The sequence below is a fragment of the Solanum verrucosum genome, unplaced genomic scaffold (genome assembly GCF_900185275.1).
Source record: "Solanum verrucosum unplaced genomic scaffold, falcon-dt-bn FXZP01000277.1, whole genome shotgun sequence".
Classification (NCBI taxonomy): Eukaryota; Viridiplantae; Streptophyta; class Magnoliopsida; order Solanales; family Solanaceae; genus Solanum; species Solanum verrucosum.
Genome location: NW_026019945.1, coordinates 1,912,259 through 1,934,546, shown reverse-complemented (window position 1 = coordinate 1,934,546; position 22,288 = coordinate 1,912,259). Strand labels below are relative to the sequence as shown.

General features: G+C 35.4%; 2 protein-coding genes and 1 non-coding gene across 3 annotated transcripts; 2 read left to right on the top strand and 1 right to left on the bottom strand.

Moving 5' to 3' along the window:
• Positions 1-4,921: 4,921 nt before the first annotated feature.
• LOC125839934 (protein disulfide isomerase-like 5-4) lies at positions 4,922-12,660 on the bottom strand. Its single transcript, XM_049518897.1, has 15 exons — positions 12,391-12,660; positions 12,207-12,297; positions 11,868-11,962; positions 11,376-11,433; positions 10,161-10,345; positions 10,014-10,071; positions 8,642-8,682; positions 8,427-8,501; positions 7,810-7,866; positions 7,015-7,081; positions 6,627-6,773; positions 6,171-6,395; positions 5,381-5,530; positions 5,212-5,289; positions 4,922-5,083 (listed from the first exon to the last, which is right to left on the bottom strand). The coding sequence occupies exons 1-15, from the start codon at positions 12,429-12,431 to the stop codon at positions 5,006-5,008; spliced, it is 1,446 nt and encodes a 481-aa protein (XP_049374854.1). The 5' UTR covers positions 12,432-12,660; the 3' UTR covers positions 4,922-5,005.
• Positions 12,560-22,047, top strand: LOC125807523 (F-box protein At4g22280-like). The gene is made up of 5 exons (XM_049487250.1): positions 12,560-12,647; positions 18,282-19,246; positions 19,375-19,530; positions 19,613-19,917; positions 21,627-22,047. Exons 1-4 carry the CDS (start codon positions 12,560-12,562, stop codon positions 19,895-19,897), a joined length of 1,494 nt encoding a protein of 497 aa, XP_049343207.1. The 3' UTR covers positions 19,898-19,917; positions 21,627-22,047.
• On the top strand, positions 14,346-14,416 carry TRNAG-CCC (transfer RNA glycine (anticodon CCC)). The gene has a single exon. It is a non-coding gene; the product is annotated as a tRNA-Gly (tRNA).
• Positions 22,048-22,288: the final 241 nt, after the last annotated feature.

The following is a 22,288-nucleotide window of genomic DNA, read 5'->3' as shown; positions in this document are numbered from 1 at the left end:
GCAATCTCCCAACCAATCTCTGATAAATTTCAAGCTCACTCAACAACTTATCCTGCTCATCAGTATGAGGGAAATGTAAATCAAATTCTGCAGTTGTGAGCTTCTAATTCAACTCAACAGGAGAACCTATAGGCTTTGAACTAGATAACCCCATATCTTAAATCAGTTCAAGGCAATACTTTCTTTGATGCATAAGGATCCCATTATTGTTTCTAGCAAATTCAATTCCTAAGAAGTATCTCAACTCACCTAGATCTTTAATCTTAAAGTTGTCTTGAAGAGTCTTCTTTGTTTCCATGATCAACTTGTGGTCATTGCTTGTGATCAATAGGTCATCAACATAAACAAGCACCATCACTAACCTTTTTTCTTGATGTTTTGTGAACAAAGAATAGTCATAATGACTCTGCTGGAAGCCTGAGTTGGCTAATGTTGTGGTTAGTTTGATATTCCACTGTCTGCTGGCCTGTTTAAGTCCATAAAGTGACTTTGTAAGCTTGCATACTGTCCTTGTCCCCTTCCCATTTTGATGGACAATCCCAAGGGTAAATTCATGTAAACTTCTTCAGTCAGATCTTCTTGAAAAAAAGCATTGAATACATCCATTTGGTGTATCTGCCAATGTTGTGCAGCTGCTAAGACTATGACTGATCTAACAGTCACCATTTTTACAACAGGAGAAAAAGTTTCCTGATAGTCCAAGCCTTCCTTTTGATTGTAACCCTTGGCTACCAACCTTGCTTTGAACCTATCAACTTTTCCATCTGCCCTGTATTTGATCTTGTATACCCATTTGCACCCTATTGCCCTCTTATCATTAGGTAGGGTAGTAATCTCCCATGTATGATTGTCTTCTAATGCTTGTATCTCACTTTGCATAGTTGTAATCCATCTAGGATCTTGTATAGCCTCCTGATAAGAAGCAGGTTCCTTCTCTTGTGAAAATTTAGTGACAAAACTTCTGTAGGCAGGTGTGATGCTTTGGTAGTCCTGCACATATGTAATAGGATATGAGCAATAACCTGCAGCTTTGTTCTTTGACAGAATGTAATCTGTATGCCAGATTAGGGGCTTTGCAGGTCTATTGGATCTTCTAGTAGCAACAGGTAACTGAGTTGTTAAAATGCTTGGTTCAGGAGAAGAAACCAAGGGTACCTGATCTTGAGATTCAATGGCTGAACCATGACAAGAAGAGTCAGTGACAACAGCCTGTTGAGTTACAGTTGCAGGGGCATCCACTGTATTTCTGAATACAACACAAGGTGTAAGCTCACAATCTTCCATACGTGAATGAGACAATGAAACACCTTGATCTTTGTCTTGTCCTAAACCTGAAATTTGAAAGGGGAACACATCCTCATGAAACTTGACATCTCTGCTGACAAAATGTATTTTGTATTCAATATCCAATAGCTTATATCCCTTTTGACTAGTAGCATATCCAAGCAACACAACTTTTCTTGCCTTTAGGGTAAATTTATCATTCATGTTTAAGTTTGTAGCAAAAACAAGACTACATATCACCCTGAGGTGTGACAAGGAAGGTTGTTTACCATAAAATACTTCATATGGTGACTTATTTTTCAGAATAGACAATGGGGTCCTATTGATAATATAGGTTGCAGCTTCTATACACTCTCCCGGAACCTATTTGGCAAATTTCTTTGGAATTTGATTGCCCTGGCAGTCTCTAATAAATGTCTATGCTTCATTTCTGCAACTCCATTTTGTTGTGGAATGTGTGGGCATGATTTCTGATGAATAATCCCAAGAGACACAAATAATTCACAACAGCTGGAATTCAAAAATTCACCTCCATTATCAGACCTCAAAAATTCACCTCCATTATCAGACCTGAACACCTTAACACTTTCCAAACTGATTCTTTATCATTGTCAAAAATTGTTTCAATACAACAATTACATCAGACTTCAAACAAAGCAAGAATGTCCAAGTCCACCTACACTTATCAGCAATTAGGGTGAGAAAGTATCTCATTCCATTGTGAGTAGTTACTTTATATGGACCTCATACATCCATATACACCAAGTCAAAAACATCATCTAATGTAATACTGCTCTGATACCATGTTAAATCCATCAATTCTAAACAAGCTAAAGATGAAGAACGTTGTGCCAAAGTTCTGGATCTGTAGTTCCCTCCTTAATTGCAGACATTGTGTGACTCTTCACATTTTGTTGCATTGCTGGCCAGTGCATCACATACAATCCATCTTCTACTTTACCAATCCCCTTGACCTTCCCAGACAAAAGATCCTGAAAAACACAGTGAGTAGGGAAAAAGGAAACATAACAGTGTAACTCTTTTGTCAGTTTGTGTACAGACAATAGGTTAAACTTGAATGTTGGTATGCACAAAACTTCACTAATCATGTCAAATTCATTTAGTTGTACACTTCCAATGTGTGAAACTATAGCAGATTCTCCTGTAGGCAGCTGCACCTTCCCTCTACTATTTACTATGTTCTCATTAATCAAATGATGATGATTGTTTATCATGTAATTTGAACCCCCTGTATCTATAATCCACTTCAAATGAGAATTGGAATTACATGCCATGTTGACACTGCTTTGAGGGTTGCATCCCTGCAATGTCTCAAGCATGAGCTAAATTTGTTGTGGTGAGGACTTGTGTAACAGTTCTAGCCACTGCTCTTGTGTGTTCTATGCACCAAGTGTGTGTTATCCTATCCATAGGGACCTGCATATGAGGGTAAGAGTCCTGTTGTTGCATTGATCCTCCTCCAATAACTGCATTGACCTTTTTTTTTCCTTTGAAATTGTCAGGATATCCAATTAGCAAGTAGCAATTCTCCTTCACATGTCCAGTTGACTGGCAATGATCACATTTTTTCAGCTTGTTGTAGTCTTCCCTAACATGTCCCCTCATGTTACAGAAATCACAATAAAGGGACTGATAATTCCTCTTTGGATTCTACCTATTGTTGAATTGTTGTGGTCGACTTGTCCTGTTCGTATACATTGCCAAAGACTCCATTCCTTCATTAATATTCCCAGCAATTCCCTTCCGACATACATTATGTATAACTAAATCATAGGCTTGGTTCATATTAGGCAAAACGTGCATCATGAGAATTTGACCTCTTGCTTGTGAATAGCTATCATTCAAGCACATCATGAATTGAAGTAAACGCTGATATTGCATTTGTTCGACATATTCCTTAGACTTAGAGCAATCACAGCTAGGTGGAAGCAAAATAGAATCATACTCATCCCACAAATTTTTCAATTTTGTGTAATAAGCAGAGACAGAAAAAATTCCTTGTGTAAGCGTAAATATACTTCTATTCTATGTAACTGATACAACCTCGATCCATTGACCTTATCAAATTTCTCTTTGAGATCAAGCCATACCTGATATGCACTGGAAGAATAAAGGATTCCACTGAGCAGTTCCTTACTCACGTTATATGTAAGCCAAGAGATAACGATAGCGTTGCAGCGATCCCAAATCTTCTTCAATTCTCCTTCGAAATCATTGCGCAACACAGATCCATCAACAAATCCCAATTTGTTCCTTCCAAGCAGTGCAATCTCCATTGCTCGACTCCAAATTGTGTAATTCTCCATTCCGGTCAATTGAATCCCAATCGATAAAGCTCCTGGTACATCAGAAGAACTCAAGTACAACGGATGATTATGATCAAGAGTGATTGAGCTTCTATTAATGGCGTCTCATGTTGCTCTGCCGCTCGATCCTCCTGCAGATGCATCCTCGATCACCATGAATTAATTCATGTAAACTTTGTTGTAGCAAAGCTGTAAAATCCTCAGAATTTAACTCTCAAAATCGTTCCCATTGGCTCTGATACCATGTTAAATCCATCAATTCTAAACAAGCTAAAGATGAAGAACGAACTGATTGAGAGAGAAGAAGAGATTATGTATTGATTGAATTATCACTATACAACTTAACTAAAAAAAGATGCTTTACAATGCTTTATATAGAAGTGACTATCTATCTAACTGAATAACAAACTCTAACTAACCTTCCTTGTTAATTAAAACTAATTGACAGCTAACTAACACTAATCGATAGCTAACTAACACTAATCAACAGCTGTACACTTAACCAGCTGCTCAACAGAACAGAGTTCAAAGAAATTGGGGCCAATAAGCCGTTAGAAATGGCGCGCATAACCATTTTCGGGAGGTAATTAAACTGTATTAATTATTAAAATGTAGAAAATTCCAGTTAAAACAATTGGCCTTCAACGATTAAACAAACTCCTAAAACATCAAGCTATAACTAAACTATCCAACTATATGACGAGTATAAAATAAATAGCTCTGAACTAAGGTTCTAATTCGAAGGTTGACCACTTCATTTGCTCAATATCTAGTTTTCTTCTCGAATATCCTTTTCTTTCTTTTAATTTATAAACAGTGAGAGAAGCATTTTTAAAATCTGAGCAGGTTTGAGTTGCTAATGGTATAGTGCATGAATTGGTCTCTTATCAGTTCCTCCTTGTGTAACCATTTGAGGAGTCTTAATTCTAGAAAAGAGCTTTCTTAAAAGAGATGCTTTTTGACTCATTTGTATGTTGGCCGACGATACATTTCAGTCCCCATAATAAGAATTCATCGACTGTATAACCGCGTTCAAATTATTGTTCCTTTATATATACATCAATCTTTCATGTCAAAAATACTGGATTCGATTAAACTAAGGATATAGAAGAGAAACATCGCGGGTCTTTCAGAAACAGATTCTCTACCTTCACGAGGTAGGTAAGGTCTGCATACACGAGCCAAGTTGACTAGTTCTTATTTTTGAGAAATCTGATGCTCATATTGATGAATGAACCTACACCAAAACAACATTCTACATATTTAACTGCGGATATCACCAGAACTCTCGATGCAAGAAACATGTTTTCACGAAGAGAATATCTAATATAGTATATTTTTAAAGCGTATAATTATAGTGCACAAACTAAATTTCTATCATCAAACTACGCTCCTCAAAAATTCTTTCCTAGCTCAACTTTTTTCACCATTCTCATTGTGTTGTGCAGAATCGAGTCCAGTATGCCGGCAACCTGTACCAGCCAAAAAAGAACGAATGTAGGGGAGTTTCAATAAAGATGACACAAATAAAACCCAGAGAAAGTTGTTAGCGGGGAATGAAGGTGTGAAACAGCGGGAGAGGCAAGTAGGAGAGACTGACCGTAAAAACACCACCAATAATAGCGCAGACATTGGTAAGAAAATGTGAAAAGGACTTGGGATTTTCTGCAATCAAGACCTGAGAGCAAAGGACAAATAATAAGAATAAGAAACCAAAATAAGATGTATTAAACTCTATCACATAATCATGAAATGTACTGATGCAACACCTGCATTGGCGATGGCTCATAATGAAATTTCGCTACTGGTATATGAAGACTATGAACCAAACTACTATGTGCTGTGTACTCGTACTCCTCAACTAATTTGTACGATCTTGTCATCACCTCTGTTTTCACCACTTGAAGAAAATGTTCAATCTGCAACAATAAAGATAAAAGGTGAGTTAGGTTTTCTGGTCATCCTTGAAACTCTATCAATGAACCAGCTGAAAAATATCATAGAAGTACACCCAAAAACTCATGGAGAAGCAGACGAAACCGTGACTGAGAATTGAGATTTCTTCATACTTCAGTAAGATTTTATAAACCGGAGTCGGTAAAAGCAGCAAAATGTAAAATTATAACATTAAAAGAAAATGGATATTGGACCTAACTCAACCTCAAAAGCAAGCTCAAGAGGTAAGGATTGCCCAAGACCATACAAAGAGACCAATCACCGTTAACACACCGATGTGGGAACTCAACATCCTAGCACACCCTGTACTGACAATTGGAGCGTGGTCAATACGAGATAGTGGCCCAGCATCGGGTAAACAATTAATTGGGATGGTCCTGGAGCTGATATTATGATAAGAAAATGAACATTGAGCCTAACTCAACCCCAATAACTAGCTCAAGAGGTGAGGATTGCCTAAAAAGTAAAAACCATATAAAGAAACCAAATCACCCTTAACCCACCAAAATAGGAACTCAAATGTTGAGATGAGATGGTCACACAATCCAACAATTACTTATCCAAAAAAAAAAGGAGGGATATAATAGGTGAGTAGGAGCTTACAGTAACATTTTCTGTGGAATCTCTTGGATTAGTAACATATGAGTTACCATTCAACCGATCATGGCTTCGACCCAAATGTGGTAGCAGTATTTTGATATCACTCATAACCTTCGGAGTTATTGTCTTACCAAATGAAAAGCTAGAAATTACATGTGACATGTTCATCTGAGAAGCATCAAATGAATGAGCAGCTGAACGAGCTGATATGACAAGGTTTCCAGGAACCTGAACAGTACATAACATAAATAGATATATTAGTTTGTCGAATATTTTAAGAGTAGCAAGACAATAATGCATGACCACTTCAACAATCTTACTGTCCATGTTTATATTTCAAACTACTTAAAACATATCATATTTCTCATTGTCTCCAGCATCATCCTTGTGTTTTTTTAGTTTGGGTTGCAGCTGCAGGGGCACTTATTTTTTACTGGTTCCCATTAATAACTTGTGTACCTTCTTAACACGTACAAAACCTTCTATTCTGCATCCTCCAGTTACAGGAGCAGGTCTTTTCAAGCCAGTTTCCAGCTTGGTAGACGAATTATCCGAAGAAATCATTTGAGAATCCAACTTGATAGGTGCAACCAAATCTTCCATCATCTGCAGAAGAATAAATATCCCAGTCATCTCAATGGCATGATACAAATGATACAATAACATCTAATGCCACACAACTGCCGCATGGCATTGTGAAAAATTAGTACAAACAGTTGTGCCCTGTTATTGAAAAAAGGAAGCATGATGTGGACCAGCTCTGTTTTCTTTCTCAATCTTAACCATCCTTAAGTTTTCCTCTTTTAATGTTTTCTTCTTTTCCTTATCCAAGCCCATTTTTTCTCACCTTGACTAAGCTGTCTGTATCACGATCGCCATAGTATGACTCGTGATCATGGTGTCCATGATCGTCTCTGCATGGCAAGCATAGTAAACAATAAATACATTATAAGAACCATGTGAATGAGATTTAGGCCTTTAAAAAAAAAACTGAATTCATTAAACTTCCAAGTACATGGGCCAAATATCATAGTTGAAATGATGTAAGTTAACAAACATTGACCTATCTACTTCCCTTTTTAGTTTTTACCTCCACCATCAAAACACTGGGTAATGTGCAGCTCTAATTATTCAGAAATTGGAATGCTGGTAGCAACTTCAGCAAGAGTTACTACGCTTATAACTAACAAGGGGTAGATATGAACTTCAACAAAGTTATCATGCCGCTCAAAATTTTCAGCATGTAAGGTAGAAGCAGATAGAGATTAAAAGAAAAGGCAGAAGATAGAATGATGAAGAAGAGGGATCTCAGTGCACTTTCCATGGCCAAAAGTTGCACTGATAAGGTTCAAAACTTTCGGAAAGGGGTCAAATATAAAATAACAAGTGCACCTGTTATCATGCTAGGGAATCTAACACCTTAGCATTGATGCGAAGTAGTCACACAACAACAGCCTACAGTTAACAACATAATGAAGAACTACCAGGAGATTTTCTCTTTTTCTTTTTGAATTTAAGATGGTTTGGGATCATAGTCAAACCAATAAAATATGAAAGGCATTAAGCAATCCATAAACAACTTAAAAATTTTAATTAGTAGTAGCGCAAGTTGATAAGTGATAAAGATAAGTTAATGGTTTACCTAACATCGGATCCTTTTCTGAAGATGCGAATGGAGGGATACCCTTGTATGTGATTCCTGAAAATTTATTATTAGGCATACGGATAAAAATGAAATCATAGTAAGAAACTCATAAACCAAAAGAACATTAGTCAAGAAACCTCTAAGCACTTTCATCAAACTACTTGGGGAAGACACAAGGACTCCTTACTAAAGCATATAGTATGAAGTCCAACCTAATCTCCTCCATTATTCAGGTGATATCTATTTTTTTGCAAGTTCACTGTCACGGTTTCAACGAATCAATACTGCAGCAATTGAGAAATTGAATTGAAGGAAGAGGTAGATTGAGTATTAGGTCTGTGATAGCTGAGGTAACATTAATACTATCCCCATAACTAACTGAACCTCTCATAGTTTGAGAATCCACCGGACATATGTCATCAAAGATTTGATGCTCAGTTTGCTCTTCTCTATTTTTTAGATTGTGAGGAAACAATTAGATTAACCGTCTTTTCTTGAACACAGAAACAAAGATGATTAAACCAAAATTGTAATTTTTTGGTGACAAAAAGGTTTTACCGAACAGGTTCAGCAATAACCTCCACTAAACCAGTAATTTTTCACTCAAGTAGTACCTTCTACACAAATCAACTTCTTCAGTGCAATCAACTTTTGCCACAAGAATACGCCCATCCGATTCTCGGTCATATCTGAAAATGATTGCAAAATGAAAGCTAGAATCAGCATATCAGCAGGGAATTGCTAGAAGCTCCATTCGGACATGAGATGGAGTTCAGCATATACTGTTTCAGGTAGAAGCTGTAATAAGTATAAAAGCAACAAAGAGGACCTCTCTCTTATAATATTGGCTGCTTTCTCCCATGAAGGTTTCTGAGACAACAGGAAAATTATTTTCAGAAAAAGGAAAAAGAAAATAAGCTATTCTACAGGGAACAGGGGTTCTATGGAAAATCAATCCTTCGGTCAACTATATTTTTTTCTTTTTTTGATGAAGTGAATTGTCATTAAAAGCATCCAGTGGATGCAAAGATTACAACAAAAGAGGATTTCTCAGCCCAGAACACACAAAACTTATAGAATTAAGGAGATGACAAAATCCAGAAAGGTGTCTAAGCTAACTACAGGGGAAAGGTTAGCAGAGGCTAACCAAACAAATAGCCTTAAGAGAACATATTTGAGTTGAAACCCCATCTAAAAATAAGCTGCTTCCCTTTTTTCATCTTTTTTCCTCTGATGATCTCACATCTTGGAGTTCTCTCAGCTGAGAGAAAATGCTCTGTGTTCATTCTATTAGGATATCTCACATCTTGGCTATGTTGCTCAGACTCTTCAAAATGTCGACTAATCCTCCAAAAGTTTTTTTAAGGATCCGCCACGGAAGCTGCAACATTTTAGAAGAGTCTGAGCTACAGAGCATCTTGGAGTTCTTTCACTGGGTATGTTGTTGTAGTACTCTTCTAAATTAGCATAAATACTTCTTGTTGTGCATTCTTTGTACATGTCCACCAGACACAGAAAAAAAACTGTAAGTAACCAAGACTTCTCGTTTCTTTATTCAGTCGTAGATATTAGACTCAGCAGATTCCAGCCTGTGTACCTTTGTTTCCTTCGCTGGTGGTTCCCTAAAGTCATTGCCCCTTATGAGGAGGTCACTCTTAGAATTTTAGAGTTGCTTCTAATTTAGGACTATAAGAATCCTTTGTTCTTACTTTTTGGGGATAGAAATTAGGACTTAAGAGTCATAAAATTAGAGTTCTTCATATAAGCTATAAACACATTGCTTAACTACTTTCCTGTCATAGATAACTGCCAAATCTAAGACCTTTTATTAAACTATAGCTAGTTAAGCTCCTGTATATTTAATTAAATAATCTGGTTTCCATTCTTATTAGCTATTACAAAGAGTACGCTGTCTTTTTACCCCGATCCATTTCTTCGTTGCATCCTTTAGGCATATAGTATACATCAAAACAAGAAAAAAGGCACTGGTAAGTGCATATTGATACACAAAACACTTAAATTATCCTGTTTCCAGATCACTATGAGAAAGATAGGACATCAATAACCCATCCTCAGACAGCAAATCCACACTTGTTGGTAGCAAAGCAAGTCATATATATCTTAAAACTTTCTGTTTAACTTAGCCTACAACCAGAAACAAGAAGTGAGGAAAGTAGCAGTTTGGTTGAATAGACAACTACCAGCCGGGTGCTCCAATAGCACCAAGGAGCAAAGAAATTTACAACCAAAATTGGGTAACTGCAAAAAAGAGTGTCGATAAGTATAAGAATAAAGAGATGAACATTAATGGAGTGAAAACAATGACTAGTGTATAGCTAATAACTCACTGGTGAGTAACTCTATCAAAACTGTGTCCATTTAAGGAAACAGATCCTTCACCATACTCCTCATCATCTTCCGCATCATGTTTGAGTTCTGTTGCAGTTGCGCCTGAATGGAACTCAGAGCCAGTAGGTCTCAAGTTTTTGTCAATGGAATGCTTGCGTACTGTTTTGGTTATGTTCAACCTATTCTGATATTAATTAATATATACAAATCTGTTAAACACTAACAACTTTTGGGAGAAACAAAAAGCTAATGGCTAAGTACATCAAACTGCATGATGTTATGACATACATGCACAACTAGAATCAAAGGGACAATTTTGCATCATTTGTCAATAGTTAGTTCACTAGGCGATTTGTAGCAGAATAATCAATAATGTCACAACTGACCAGTAATGAGAACATATTTTTGAACACTAATTGCGGAATATCAACATAAGATACATATCCCTTGTGGGCCCTAAGAAAATCTCTTCTTCATGAATATCCATAGCCTGTCAAACAAGAATTATATTGATTCCAAAACTATCTCGGGAAAACAAATGTATTGAGTAATTAAAAGTACACTACTCATCCGACACCTCCCCCTAGGGGCAAGCATTAAGGATAAAGAAGAAGAAGCATACAACAAATACAAGAGAATAGCTCCTAGAAGATATAGAGTCCCAAAGACCACCTCAATCCTAAAAACTGAGTTATAAAAGGTTAATATACAATAATGGACTTTAAAGCACCAGCTGGAGGGGACAACCCACTTTACAGAACTAGTTGCACCTATTGCCTATTGGCCATCTAAAAAAAGTTATATTCTACTAAGGCAGTTCATTAGCTAGGATCATGACTAAATGGAGAACAGCTGCATGTTCCCCTACAGAAGTTCAATTGGTGATCATGCTCCCGTAACCCCCCCTCCCCCCCCCCCCCACACACACACTCTTTTCTTTTATGAGACGGATGGGAGAAGAAATAGCCAATGTGAAAGGAACACATTGTTTCAGAGTCACCAAGGACAATAGACTAGATAGGGACAAAAGGGATCAAGAACAAAGTGAAACACACAGCCTAATTGAACAGGACATATTTTTCAAAACCTGAACAGGTATTCTAAAACAAGTGCCTCATAAGAAGTTCTTAACTAAATTTTTAGATAGTGAAAATTACTTAAGGCATTTTTTACTGCCACATTATAGAGTCCATAGGAAACAAGTTGAAACTTACTGTTCCTAAGACGTCACTCACATCCACTGATGCAAATTCACAAGACAATGCCGGGAAACTGCAAGGTAAGTTCAGCAAAGTGTTATGGACAAACTTAAAGAAATGGGTTGCATGGTTAATACAACATCATAGAAGGGAATGCCTGACTAGAAAATCAAAATGAAAAAACATGAGACATCCTGAAACAATCTGAACAGAAACAAGAAAGACTCCCAAACAATTGTATCATGCTGACATAAATAATCCAGCAAAGTGCTTCATTAATATGTAATCAACTGCTTGCTATCTCCCAGTTTTTACTTTTTTTCACATATAGTCTCATCACTTGTGTTTAACAAAAACCAAGTATGAAAGAATGTTAAACAAAAGTGATTCCATCTTAGAAATGGATAATATCTATCTTTGGCATATGCATCAAGTAGACGGTATTACAGAAAAAAAAAAAAAAAAAGGAAACTGAATATTCTTTCCCTAAATGTTTCAGAATCTTACCTCATATTAAAATCAATTCGTAAGAATTCCGCATCAGAACTCTTATCAACAACAACAGATGTGGTGGTGCTCACTGTCAAATAGTTATTTAGTTCCTACAAGTAATAAACACAATTAACATAAAACTACTTCCCTGATAAGGAGCTAGTCAATACAGCTGACAAATAAACAACCACCAATCACCATTGCTTCTGATTACAGGACTCAAAACCAAATGTAACAATACCGATATAACTGCAGCAGAATTTAGGATTACATATCTATCTTAGAGCTAGTAGAGAGTTTGCTTCAACAATTGAACTTAATTACTAATGAAGGTGAAGCATTTTGAGTTCTAACCATTCCAAAGAGAAACATCATGGAAAGTGCTGCTACGATGGACAATCCAGCACCAGATAATGATGCCTCTGTCAAATCTCGAGGAATTTTCCTGCAATAAAAATTAAAACAAGTCTATACAACAATCTAAACAACAAAAACACACAAACGCGGGCAAAAAAAAAATGAAAAATCAAGCAGAAACCTGTAAAAGTCAACGGATTTGATCTTAGAAGTGGACACCATGATTATTGAGCTTTCTACAAAAACGGCAAAGCTAATACTGCAAATGTATGAATCAACGAACAGATCTGCAAAATCTCCGACGAAGAAAAACAGATAGAAATGCTGAATTTCAATGGAATTTCTTATAGATGTCTCGAGAATTGGGAGGATTCAGCTGTATCTGCGGGAGAGTTTATGTGTGTATTTCCCGCAGGCGTTTCAAGCGGTACCAGCACTGTATGTGTTGCAAATTTTTATTTATTTTGTGAGTTGCTGAATCTAAACGAAATTATAAAAATCTGAAGAAGATGGGACCCGAAAAGTGTTGGGTCGGGTTATTAATCTTGTGGGTAAATTGGGTCCTCACAAATCATAAAGAGGGACCAGATTAATTAATGGCCATGTTTATCATGTTCATTGCCTCAAGTATGGATGGTACTAAGCGAGTAGTTGGTAGATCGTATAAAAATAATGTTGAATATGATGTATTAATGTTGATTTTAGTAATATTTGTACTAATTATGTAGAAATTATTTGTAATTTAGTAGTTGATTAGTGTAGTAAGAATAAGAGAGAAGTATACTTGACGAAATTATTAGTTTCGTTATTGTACTATTGACAGTCTTAAAACCACTTCTCTACTTGAGTAATTAAATTTAAATACACTTCCGATCAATCACTTGACATAGCAAGTAGTCTCAAAATTTTGTAGGAGTATAGGGCTCTTACTAAAAAGTCGAGAGAAGTATTAAAAATATTTTTAAATATAGCCAGAATTTAGGAATATGTTTAAGCTCAACTAATCAAGGTTGTCATTTATTCGGGAATGAAACTAATAATTTAAACTAAATTTAAAGATGTTTTCAAATATTTAATAAAAATTATTGAATTAACAAGATATAGGTTCTCTTCTAAACAGACCCTCGAAAAATGGTATTGGAGATTATTTAGCAAAACAAAATTGTACGGAAGAATTTAATAATCTACGAAAGTACTAGACTAGTCTATTGCTCAAATGACAACTATTGGAGCTTGTTTGGTAGAAAACATCATTTTTTCCTCTTGTAACAAGAAAATGATCTTTAGCTATATCACTTCAAAATTACCCTGACAAATTTTATAAAATAAAAATTCTTGCAAATAAATATCGATGTTGACCTTACTTTTTCATAGAATTACATGATAGTAACGACTCTAAACACTAGAAGAAATAAAGAAAAGAATATGAAACAAAAGCATGTAAATATAATATTCTTTTTTTTATTTGTTATTTTAAAAGTTCTTCACAAATGTCTATTTTATTGCTTGCATAATTATATGCTTACTAAGACATCAAAGTGACCACGTATTTTCTAAATCATAATATAAAATTAATAACACAATTGTGATGTGTGCATAATTGTTAATCCCCAAAATTAAAAATTGTACCAAATATGATAAAACATCTCATAATTTGTACAATCCATTGACTTATCAATCAAATGACCCCTAAATATTGCCAACCGATTAGTATATTTTTCTGTATAAATTAAAGTTTTTCCAGACGTTTAATTCATATCGTATATTATATATTAGTACGCGTATGATAACAAATGACATTTTGATTTATAGTAATGTTTATTGTTTTGAAATAACTTTTTATAATTGAGTATAAATTTGTATGTAGTATGATTCATGACGATATGTGAGATATAGCTCAATTGGAGAGCTGTCTACCCCTTCACTTTAGTAGTGAGAGTTCGGATCTCATTGTATCTCTTCCCCACCCAAAAAAAGTAACGTCCTTTTAGATATTATTTTATTATGAATCAAATCTCAATTGTTACTTAAAAAACGCTAATTTATATTGTTATTGAAACTATAATAAATATTACTTCCATTTTGCATGTGTTACTAATTAAGTAATGTGTAAAGAGGCTCGAGTGGACCACAAAGGCGCATCTGGTGTAGTGGTATCATAGTACCCTCCCACGGTACTGACCGGGGTTCGATTCCCCGGATGCGCAGCTTTTATTTTTCATTACAAATATTTGTCCTATTTTCTTTGATTTATGTACTTGAATTTTTTATTAGTTTTTGTATACGAGTGAAGCCACATCGAGATGTTTTAGACATGTTAAGAAGAGGTATGAGATTGGCTAGTGAAGAGGTGTGAGAGGTTAAATATAGCAAGAGTTAGGAAAGATAGTAGGTCAAAAAAGAACCTGGGAATGTGAATATAACATGTCATAGCTTCAAGCCAACAAATGACGTGATTTTAAAAAGAAAAAGTATGGAGATCGAAGATTATAATAGTATGTAACTGAGTATTACCGTACTCTTAGTAGTATAATTTAGGTATCATATATATAGTTACTTTCTTTTTTATTTTGCATTACAAATTTTTGTCCTTTTTTATTTTATTTATGTACTTGGAATTTTTTATTAGTTTTTGTATGTGAGTGAATTTAGATCGAGATGTTTCAGACATGTCAAGAGGAGGTGTGAAATTGGCTAGTGAAGAGGTGTGAGACGTTAAATATAGCAAGAGTTAGGAAAGGTAGAGGTAGGTCGAAAAGAAACTTGGAGATGTGAATATACATGACACATCATAGCTTCAAGCTGACGGATGACGTGATTTTTAAAAGAAAAATATGGATATCAAAGATTATAACAGTATGTGGTTTATTCTTAGTAGTATAATTTAGGTATCATATATAGTTACTTTCTTTCTGATGTTGTATTAATATTTGTTGCTTCATTTGTTTATTACATGTTTGTTGTCTCTATTTTATTTTTTTGTATTTTCTTGCATCACTAATATTCTTTTAAGTTGAAATTTATGAAAAATAACTTCTCTACTCTACAAATAGAGATATGCGTATGTCATACCTTCCAAATTTCATTTTTGAGACTACACTGAATTTATTGTTATCGAAGAAAAGTTTTTAAAATTCAAAAAATCGATCAAAATCAAAACCATTTTTTTGAGTGAAAGTTTTTCTACTCACAATATTTCAATTTTCTTTTAAGTAAAAATACGTGTCTAAATACAATTTCAACTTTCAAATACTTACTTTTTTCTCTCTTCAAACAGAAAAAAAAAAAGCATTCAATCTATATGTCATTAATTAAAAAAAATAAACAAATAAGGTCCATCCACGTGTAGGAAGTAGGATTTGCAACTGAAAGGACTATTCACTTTATACACACACCAGTGACACAGAGAGTCGGGATTGTCGTGTTCAGTACTTCTCCGATGATCAAATTTCGCCGGTAACGTCGGTTATCGGTCGCCGTGGTTCCACATTTATTGTCTACTTTTGCTACCAAAAGCTTCAGTTTCCGAGTTCTCATTCCTTAAATGGCCACAATCGTCTCTAGTGAGCTCCTTTTTGCTTCTCTTTTAGTGTATCGTAACCTCTTTCGGTTTCCGTTGTGGTTATGGCTTCTGATGTTGTTGATGTATCAAACGTAGTTAATATTTATCTTTTGGCATTTGTCACTTCATTCGATTTTTTTGGGTGTAAAGTCTCTTTAGCTATTATTATCCCTAGTTTTCATTCGACACTTTTTTATTTTGGTTCTCTTTGTGTACATCTAGCTATCAGTAGTATTATCACTGTTCTCGTAGTTTTTTGTTATTATCTATTGTTTCTAGTGCTAAGCTTATTGCATTATTTGCTGTAGCTACTATTTAATGTTTTGCATATTATCTGTCATGTCTTCTTTACTTTGGTTATTTCCTTTCCAAATGGCTTTGTTATGCGCTACTTGAGTCGAGGATTTTTCAGAAACAATGCGCGGGTCTTTCAGAAATACACTTGCTATGTTGTTGTTGTTGGTATACATCTAATCTTTTGTTGGCTAAGATGACTACTGATTCAAAAAAAAGTTCCTAGGACACCGGGCTTAGTTAGTTGTGTTGTGTAGTCGAATCACATATTAATGATTCCCAAAATTTGCAATGATCCACATGGGAAAGACTACCCGTTGACTAGAAATGGACATTTGGCCTAACTCCAAAATCTAGCTTATAATGTGAGGATTGTTCAAGAAAAAAATAATCATTCCCTCGATCAATGTGGATTGACTCTAACACCAATGCATACTCAAGTCCGAACGTGTGGAGCATGGATAACATGGCATAGGATCGCAACAATAGGTAAATTAAGAGTAGTGATGGGTCTAGCTCTGGTATCATGTAAATAAATGAACTTTAGGTCTAACTCAACCCTATAGTTTTGTTCATTAGTAGACAACAACCCATTTCCTGAATCATCGTGGGACTCTAATGGAGCTCTTAATGGTAAATACTAGCAAGTACAAGTTGGACCACTTTTATAGAAGCTAATTAATGATATTTACACTTTGCTTGGATGTTACGTATTGTTTCATAATATATCGTACTGTATTATTTTAATAAGTACAATGTTTGGATGGATCGTGTCATTTTCCGTCGTTATAAAATGTCACACATCAATAATTTGAAGGATAAACCTACAAAAAAAAAACTATGGTACAAGGTAGAACTACTATAAAAAGTTAAGGTAAAGGATAAACAAGATTATTAAATAATAAGTAAAGACAAAATGAGAAGAAGAAATAAGGTAATGATGTGATCACACCAAATCGGTCGTTGCACTAAATAGGACATTTCGCCGTTACCTAACGATGGATTTAGCAATACGATACGATAAAACTTAATCAAAACAAACCTTATATTTAAACTAATAGTACAACATTACAATGGATAACAACCATCCAAACAAGGAGTGAGGGCTTGAACTTTCAGGAAAGCTTAAAAAGATGTAAAACCTGGATATAACATGAAAGCATAATTGAACTAAAATAAACTACATTGAATTGGATTGACAAAAAAGGATAATAAGAGTTGTGGATGTGTTGTGTTGGATGCCTCGTTACCTACTGTAAAAGTGTCGATCATTTTATATATATATTGTAGATTTAGAAAAGGAAATTAAGCTACCCTGACTATCTTTTTTATTTTCTTCTAGACTTGCTCCTTAAGTTTTGTATAAGTGGATCATGCCCACATATTATGGGGATGGTTGATACTTATCGTATAAGTAACTGGTTTGTTCCTTGTCCCTCACTCCTTGGGGAGTTAGTTTCTAACTAGATCCTTTGCCTATAAGTAAGTTAGTTTCTAACTAGATCCTTTGCCTATAAGTTTCTTTGGACTTGGTCAAACACAATAACTATTTCCATGGTAACTTGGACCTTGATTGATTCTACGACGTAGCTACCTGGGCTTAGTTAGCTAAAGGTATGATCACAGTCATGCTAATCTAATTGATTCAGACCCGTTTTAACTTGTTGTTGTGAAGACTCAAAATCATTATCTAGTTGATAGGCTTGCGTAAGGTGTAGAGGTGTTGTTTTCAACTCAGTTGAACTGGCCTTTGTCTCATTGTTTGGGCTGACTTGCCCCTCGGCTCAGCTACACTGGCCTTTGTCTGAACTGAAGTTTTGGATCGAATAAACTACCCCTAATCTCTGTCGAACAATGACCAAGTGGGTTTAATTTAATGTCGGTATTATCACATATAAATCATGTTGTTTCCTTCTTCTGTTTGGGGTCTTGGGGAAGAGGGTCAATTTCAGTTGAAGGGCATGATTCAGTCGTGAGGCTTCTAATGCATTAGGCTGATAATGAATATGTCTCATTTCTAGGATTTGGATGGTTTTACTAAGTTTTAAATACTTTGATTGTCGCGCTTAGTAATTCATTGATGGTGTTACAGATCCTAGTCTTCTTTAGTTTGATTTCCACACGTTAACTAATGAGAATCTTATGCTTCAACTTGCATTTGTGTTTGCCCATTTACTGCTAAGTTCCATCTACTAACTGCTTTTTTCCTTGTCCAGGGAGTAGGTGGCACACAATTAACAGCTTCAAACGGCATACTGCTTTGGAAGTGCATAACCCCGAAGGCGGAGAAGATAAGATCAGCAATTTACATGATTCCATTCTTCTTCACATTCTTTCATATCTTCCTACCAGAGAAGTTGTGGGCACATGTATACTTTCAACAAGGTGGAAGAATCTTTGGACTTGTGTTGAAAACATTGACTTTGATGATTCATTTCTCTACTCAAGTAGGGTTTTTGGTTATCCGATGAAGGTCACTACTTTCATGCACTTTGTTCACAGATTTCTTCAACTTCGAGAAGAATCAGACATAAAAAAGTTTCGCCTTTCCTGCCGTGTTTGCTTCAGTGCCTCTCATGTCTGTTCATGGCTTTCAATTGTCATTAGGCATAATGTTCAAGATCTTGATCTCTGTCTTTTTGTAGAAGAACCTTTTATGTTGCCTCAATGTGTTTTCAGTAGCAAGACACTTACTTCTCTAAAACTTGAAATGAATTGTGTTCTTGAACTACCTACTAGTACTTGTTTTCCTTTCCTTAAGACCTTGCACCTATGTCTTGTCACATTTCGGGATGATAGCTCAACCCAGAGGCTGTTATCTAGCTGCCCTATGCTTCGGGAGTTGGCTATATTAGATTGTGAATGGATGAACTTGAAGCTAGTTGCAATTTCAATCTCTTCATTAAAGAGTTTGATAATCGACGATTTGCCTTTCTTTGGCTCCACTGATGATCTAAATGGCTGCAAAATCAAGATTGATGCAGCAAGTCTTACTTTCCTCAAGTACAGTGGTTATCTCTCAAATGAGATATGTTTGTATAATCTATCTTCCTCAGTCAATGCATCAATTCACATCCCAATTCTGTATGAGAAGAGAAATCAAATTGCTTTTCGTGCTGTTAAGCTCTTTAGAGGGCTACACAAGATTAGTGCTGCGAGAATATCTAGCAGGGCTATTGAGGTAATTACTAACCTAACGGAAATTAGCTACAGAACATCACAGTCTAGAATGTTGAATGTCTAAATATGCAGTACTGATGTTTTTTCTTTTTTTCCTTTTCTGTGATCCCACCTTGTTGCTTGGCAAAGTCTCTCTTCATCGCTGATATAGAGAAAGACCGACTTCCAATATTTTATAACTTGACGCATTTGGAGCTGAGTATGGAACTTGAAAATCATTCCATTGGACCATTGAAGGAACTGCTCCAATGTCTTCCAAAGTTGCAATCGCTTCATTTTTCTGAGGTAGATAGCTTTGGCATTGTGGACTTGTTTATAATTTTTTTTCAATTCACATGAGTTCTTTTCTATTTTTCATACCATTCAGGGACTTGACCCCTGCATGCACCTTTGTGAAGATGACTGGAACTTGAGATCTGTACCACCCTGTTTCTTGTCTAGTCTCAAGACAGTGAAATACAGCAATTTTCATGGTAATGATACAGAGATTTCTTTTTTAAGAAATTTGCTGGAAATTGCATTAGTTTTGGAGAAGCTGAACATAGTTTGTTCAAAGAGACCTTTTGGGGACCTAAAGAAGCAAAAGGAAGTTGAAGATCAACTGCGGAGTGGGCACGGAGGATCAGTGTCTTGTGCTATCAAGTTTATGTAAACCTAAAAGAGCTTTTACATGTGAGTTCCTTTTCCATCAAGAAGCTTATTAGTTTTCCTTGTCATTTTTCTTTCTATGCAGAACTGTGGCATTTGTTTTTTTTTCTTCTGCTTTGGTTCATAATTCGATTTACTAGCTAAATATCTGAATCAGACTTCTCAGTGCAGTAATGAGTTTAAAAGCCCAGATTCTACCCCTTGAGATATGAACTTGAGTTTTACTAAGAAAGCATGATGAGTTTCTCGTCATTTTCAGAAGGTCCGTCTTCGGTGGATTATACATGAGTTACTTTCAAGTTGCTAGGAGCTAGTTATAAGTTGGGATTACAAAAAAGGAAGGGTTATGAATGTTTCAGACTAACATAGAAGTACATCTATCCAGGAATGAATTTTAGCTTAGTAGCTACTACTTGAAAATCACATTTTGCACATATGCTGTCCAGGTCAAAGTAAGATCTCTTGTCTATTTCTATTTTTGTGTATCTATGGTCCACCGAATGAAAATAGGTCTCTTTATGGTATAAAAAGATTTGCCTGTGCGTGCACCAAAAGCTCACCGTGTTAATAAAGCTAATGTTTGACTGGACAATTATATTCAGACCCGATTGTTCCATCTTTCAGCAACTTAACTGAACTTCTGCACATGAGACTAATGTATCAAATTAGATCACCATTAAAAATAGATGGTGGGTAATCTCTTATTGAATATCCGGTTTGTTCTAGTTAGGAGTTAGGATTCACATTCACAGGGTTTCTTATTTTAAAAGGCAGTGTTGCGAAGAAATTCTTGAACTAGAACCTCTTTGGACTTTTACGACTGGAAACATCAAAGAATTCTTCTTTCCTCAAGGAGTTGAGGCCAGAGTAATTGCAATATGCATCGTTAATTATTATAATTACTGTTACATATTAATCAAAATAGTCTCATTCTTTTATAATGATGATAATATTTTGTGTATCTGTGGTCACCAGATGAAAATATGTCTCTTTATATAGTAGAAAAAGATTTGCATGTGCTTGCACCAAAAGCTCACCATGTTAATAGAGTTGAGGTTTGACTGGAAAATTATATCCAGACCCGTTTGTTCCATCTTTCGGCAACTTAACTGATATTCTGCACATGAGACTGTGAAATTAGATTACCATTATAGATTGATTAATGGGAATCGCTTTATGAAATCTGGTTTCTCTAGTTAGGATGTACATTCACCGAATTTCTTATTCTAAATAGCACAGTGCAGCGAGGAAATTGTTGAACTAGAACCTCTTTGGACCTTTACGAGTGGAAACATCACAAGGAGTTGAAAGCACGAGTAACTGCAATATGTAAATCTACTTTTGGAGCCTGTCGAAATTTGTTTTTTCAAGTCTTTCAGCTAGTCAAGAAGCCGCCAATTTAACTAAAGTTATATATGTCATTATACTTGGACTTTGAAGAATTTCATGTTGCACTTACACTTCTTGATGCAGCAAGTAACTTCACCTAAATCGATATCAAACTCATGTCTTGCACTGCAAGATTAGTGTGATTTTCTTTTTCATCTTTCATGTGTCAAAAATATTCTGCTCGCTTAAAAATGAAATCAGTTGACAATTTTAGACACTTGGTAGTGCTGCAGTATTGCATTTTACAAGCCCTTGTCTGTTAAAGAGCATTTAAGATGGTGTGTAGACCTGATACTAACATTTTAATGCTTATTAGCTTCTTATTGTATGTGTATGTGATGCAGTTTCCAACAAGCAGATATTTTGCAAGCATTAGCTGTGGATCCGGCGCTACAATTTTTGGTTCCTTTTACAAGTGCAACACCATGCTTTAGTACACTTCTTGGATCAGTTATTTTTTGTAACAAATTCTGCAGATTCATGTAAATCAGTTGGAACTTCTTTTTTCATTTAGGTCACAAGTCTTTCTGAAGTAGTGGAATCTGACTAGTGGAACAGGTAAACAGTTAACTTAGCGATGGACCCTTTACCCCTTTTTTGTCATTTATTTTGTGGGGGATAGGCATAGGTGCTTGGTAGATGATTTTGTGATTGTTTTTAATTCAAAAGGAATCAAGCATTGTAAATCTACTATATGTGATATAGCTGACTCAGTCATATGAAACAAGGATAGGGAAAATATTTTATAACAAGTTTGGGTTTTTTGGGAAAGAAAGTTACACATGCATTGATCAAGTTCCAATGTCTGTTATTTTGTGTGTTTTACATGAAGTTTTATGCATTATGTCTTGTTTTACAATTGGAGAAATTGAGTTTTATCTTTTTTTTCATACTCTGCTGATATGTAGCAGTCAGAAAAATTAGAAGTAGAACTATCAGAGGGTTTAAACTCTCTTGATAACCATCTTTCAACTTAGTTTCGTAAGTGGAGTTTGGAGAACGTAGA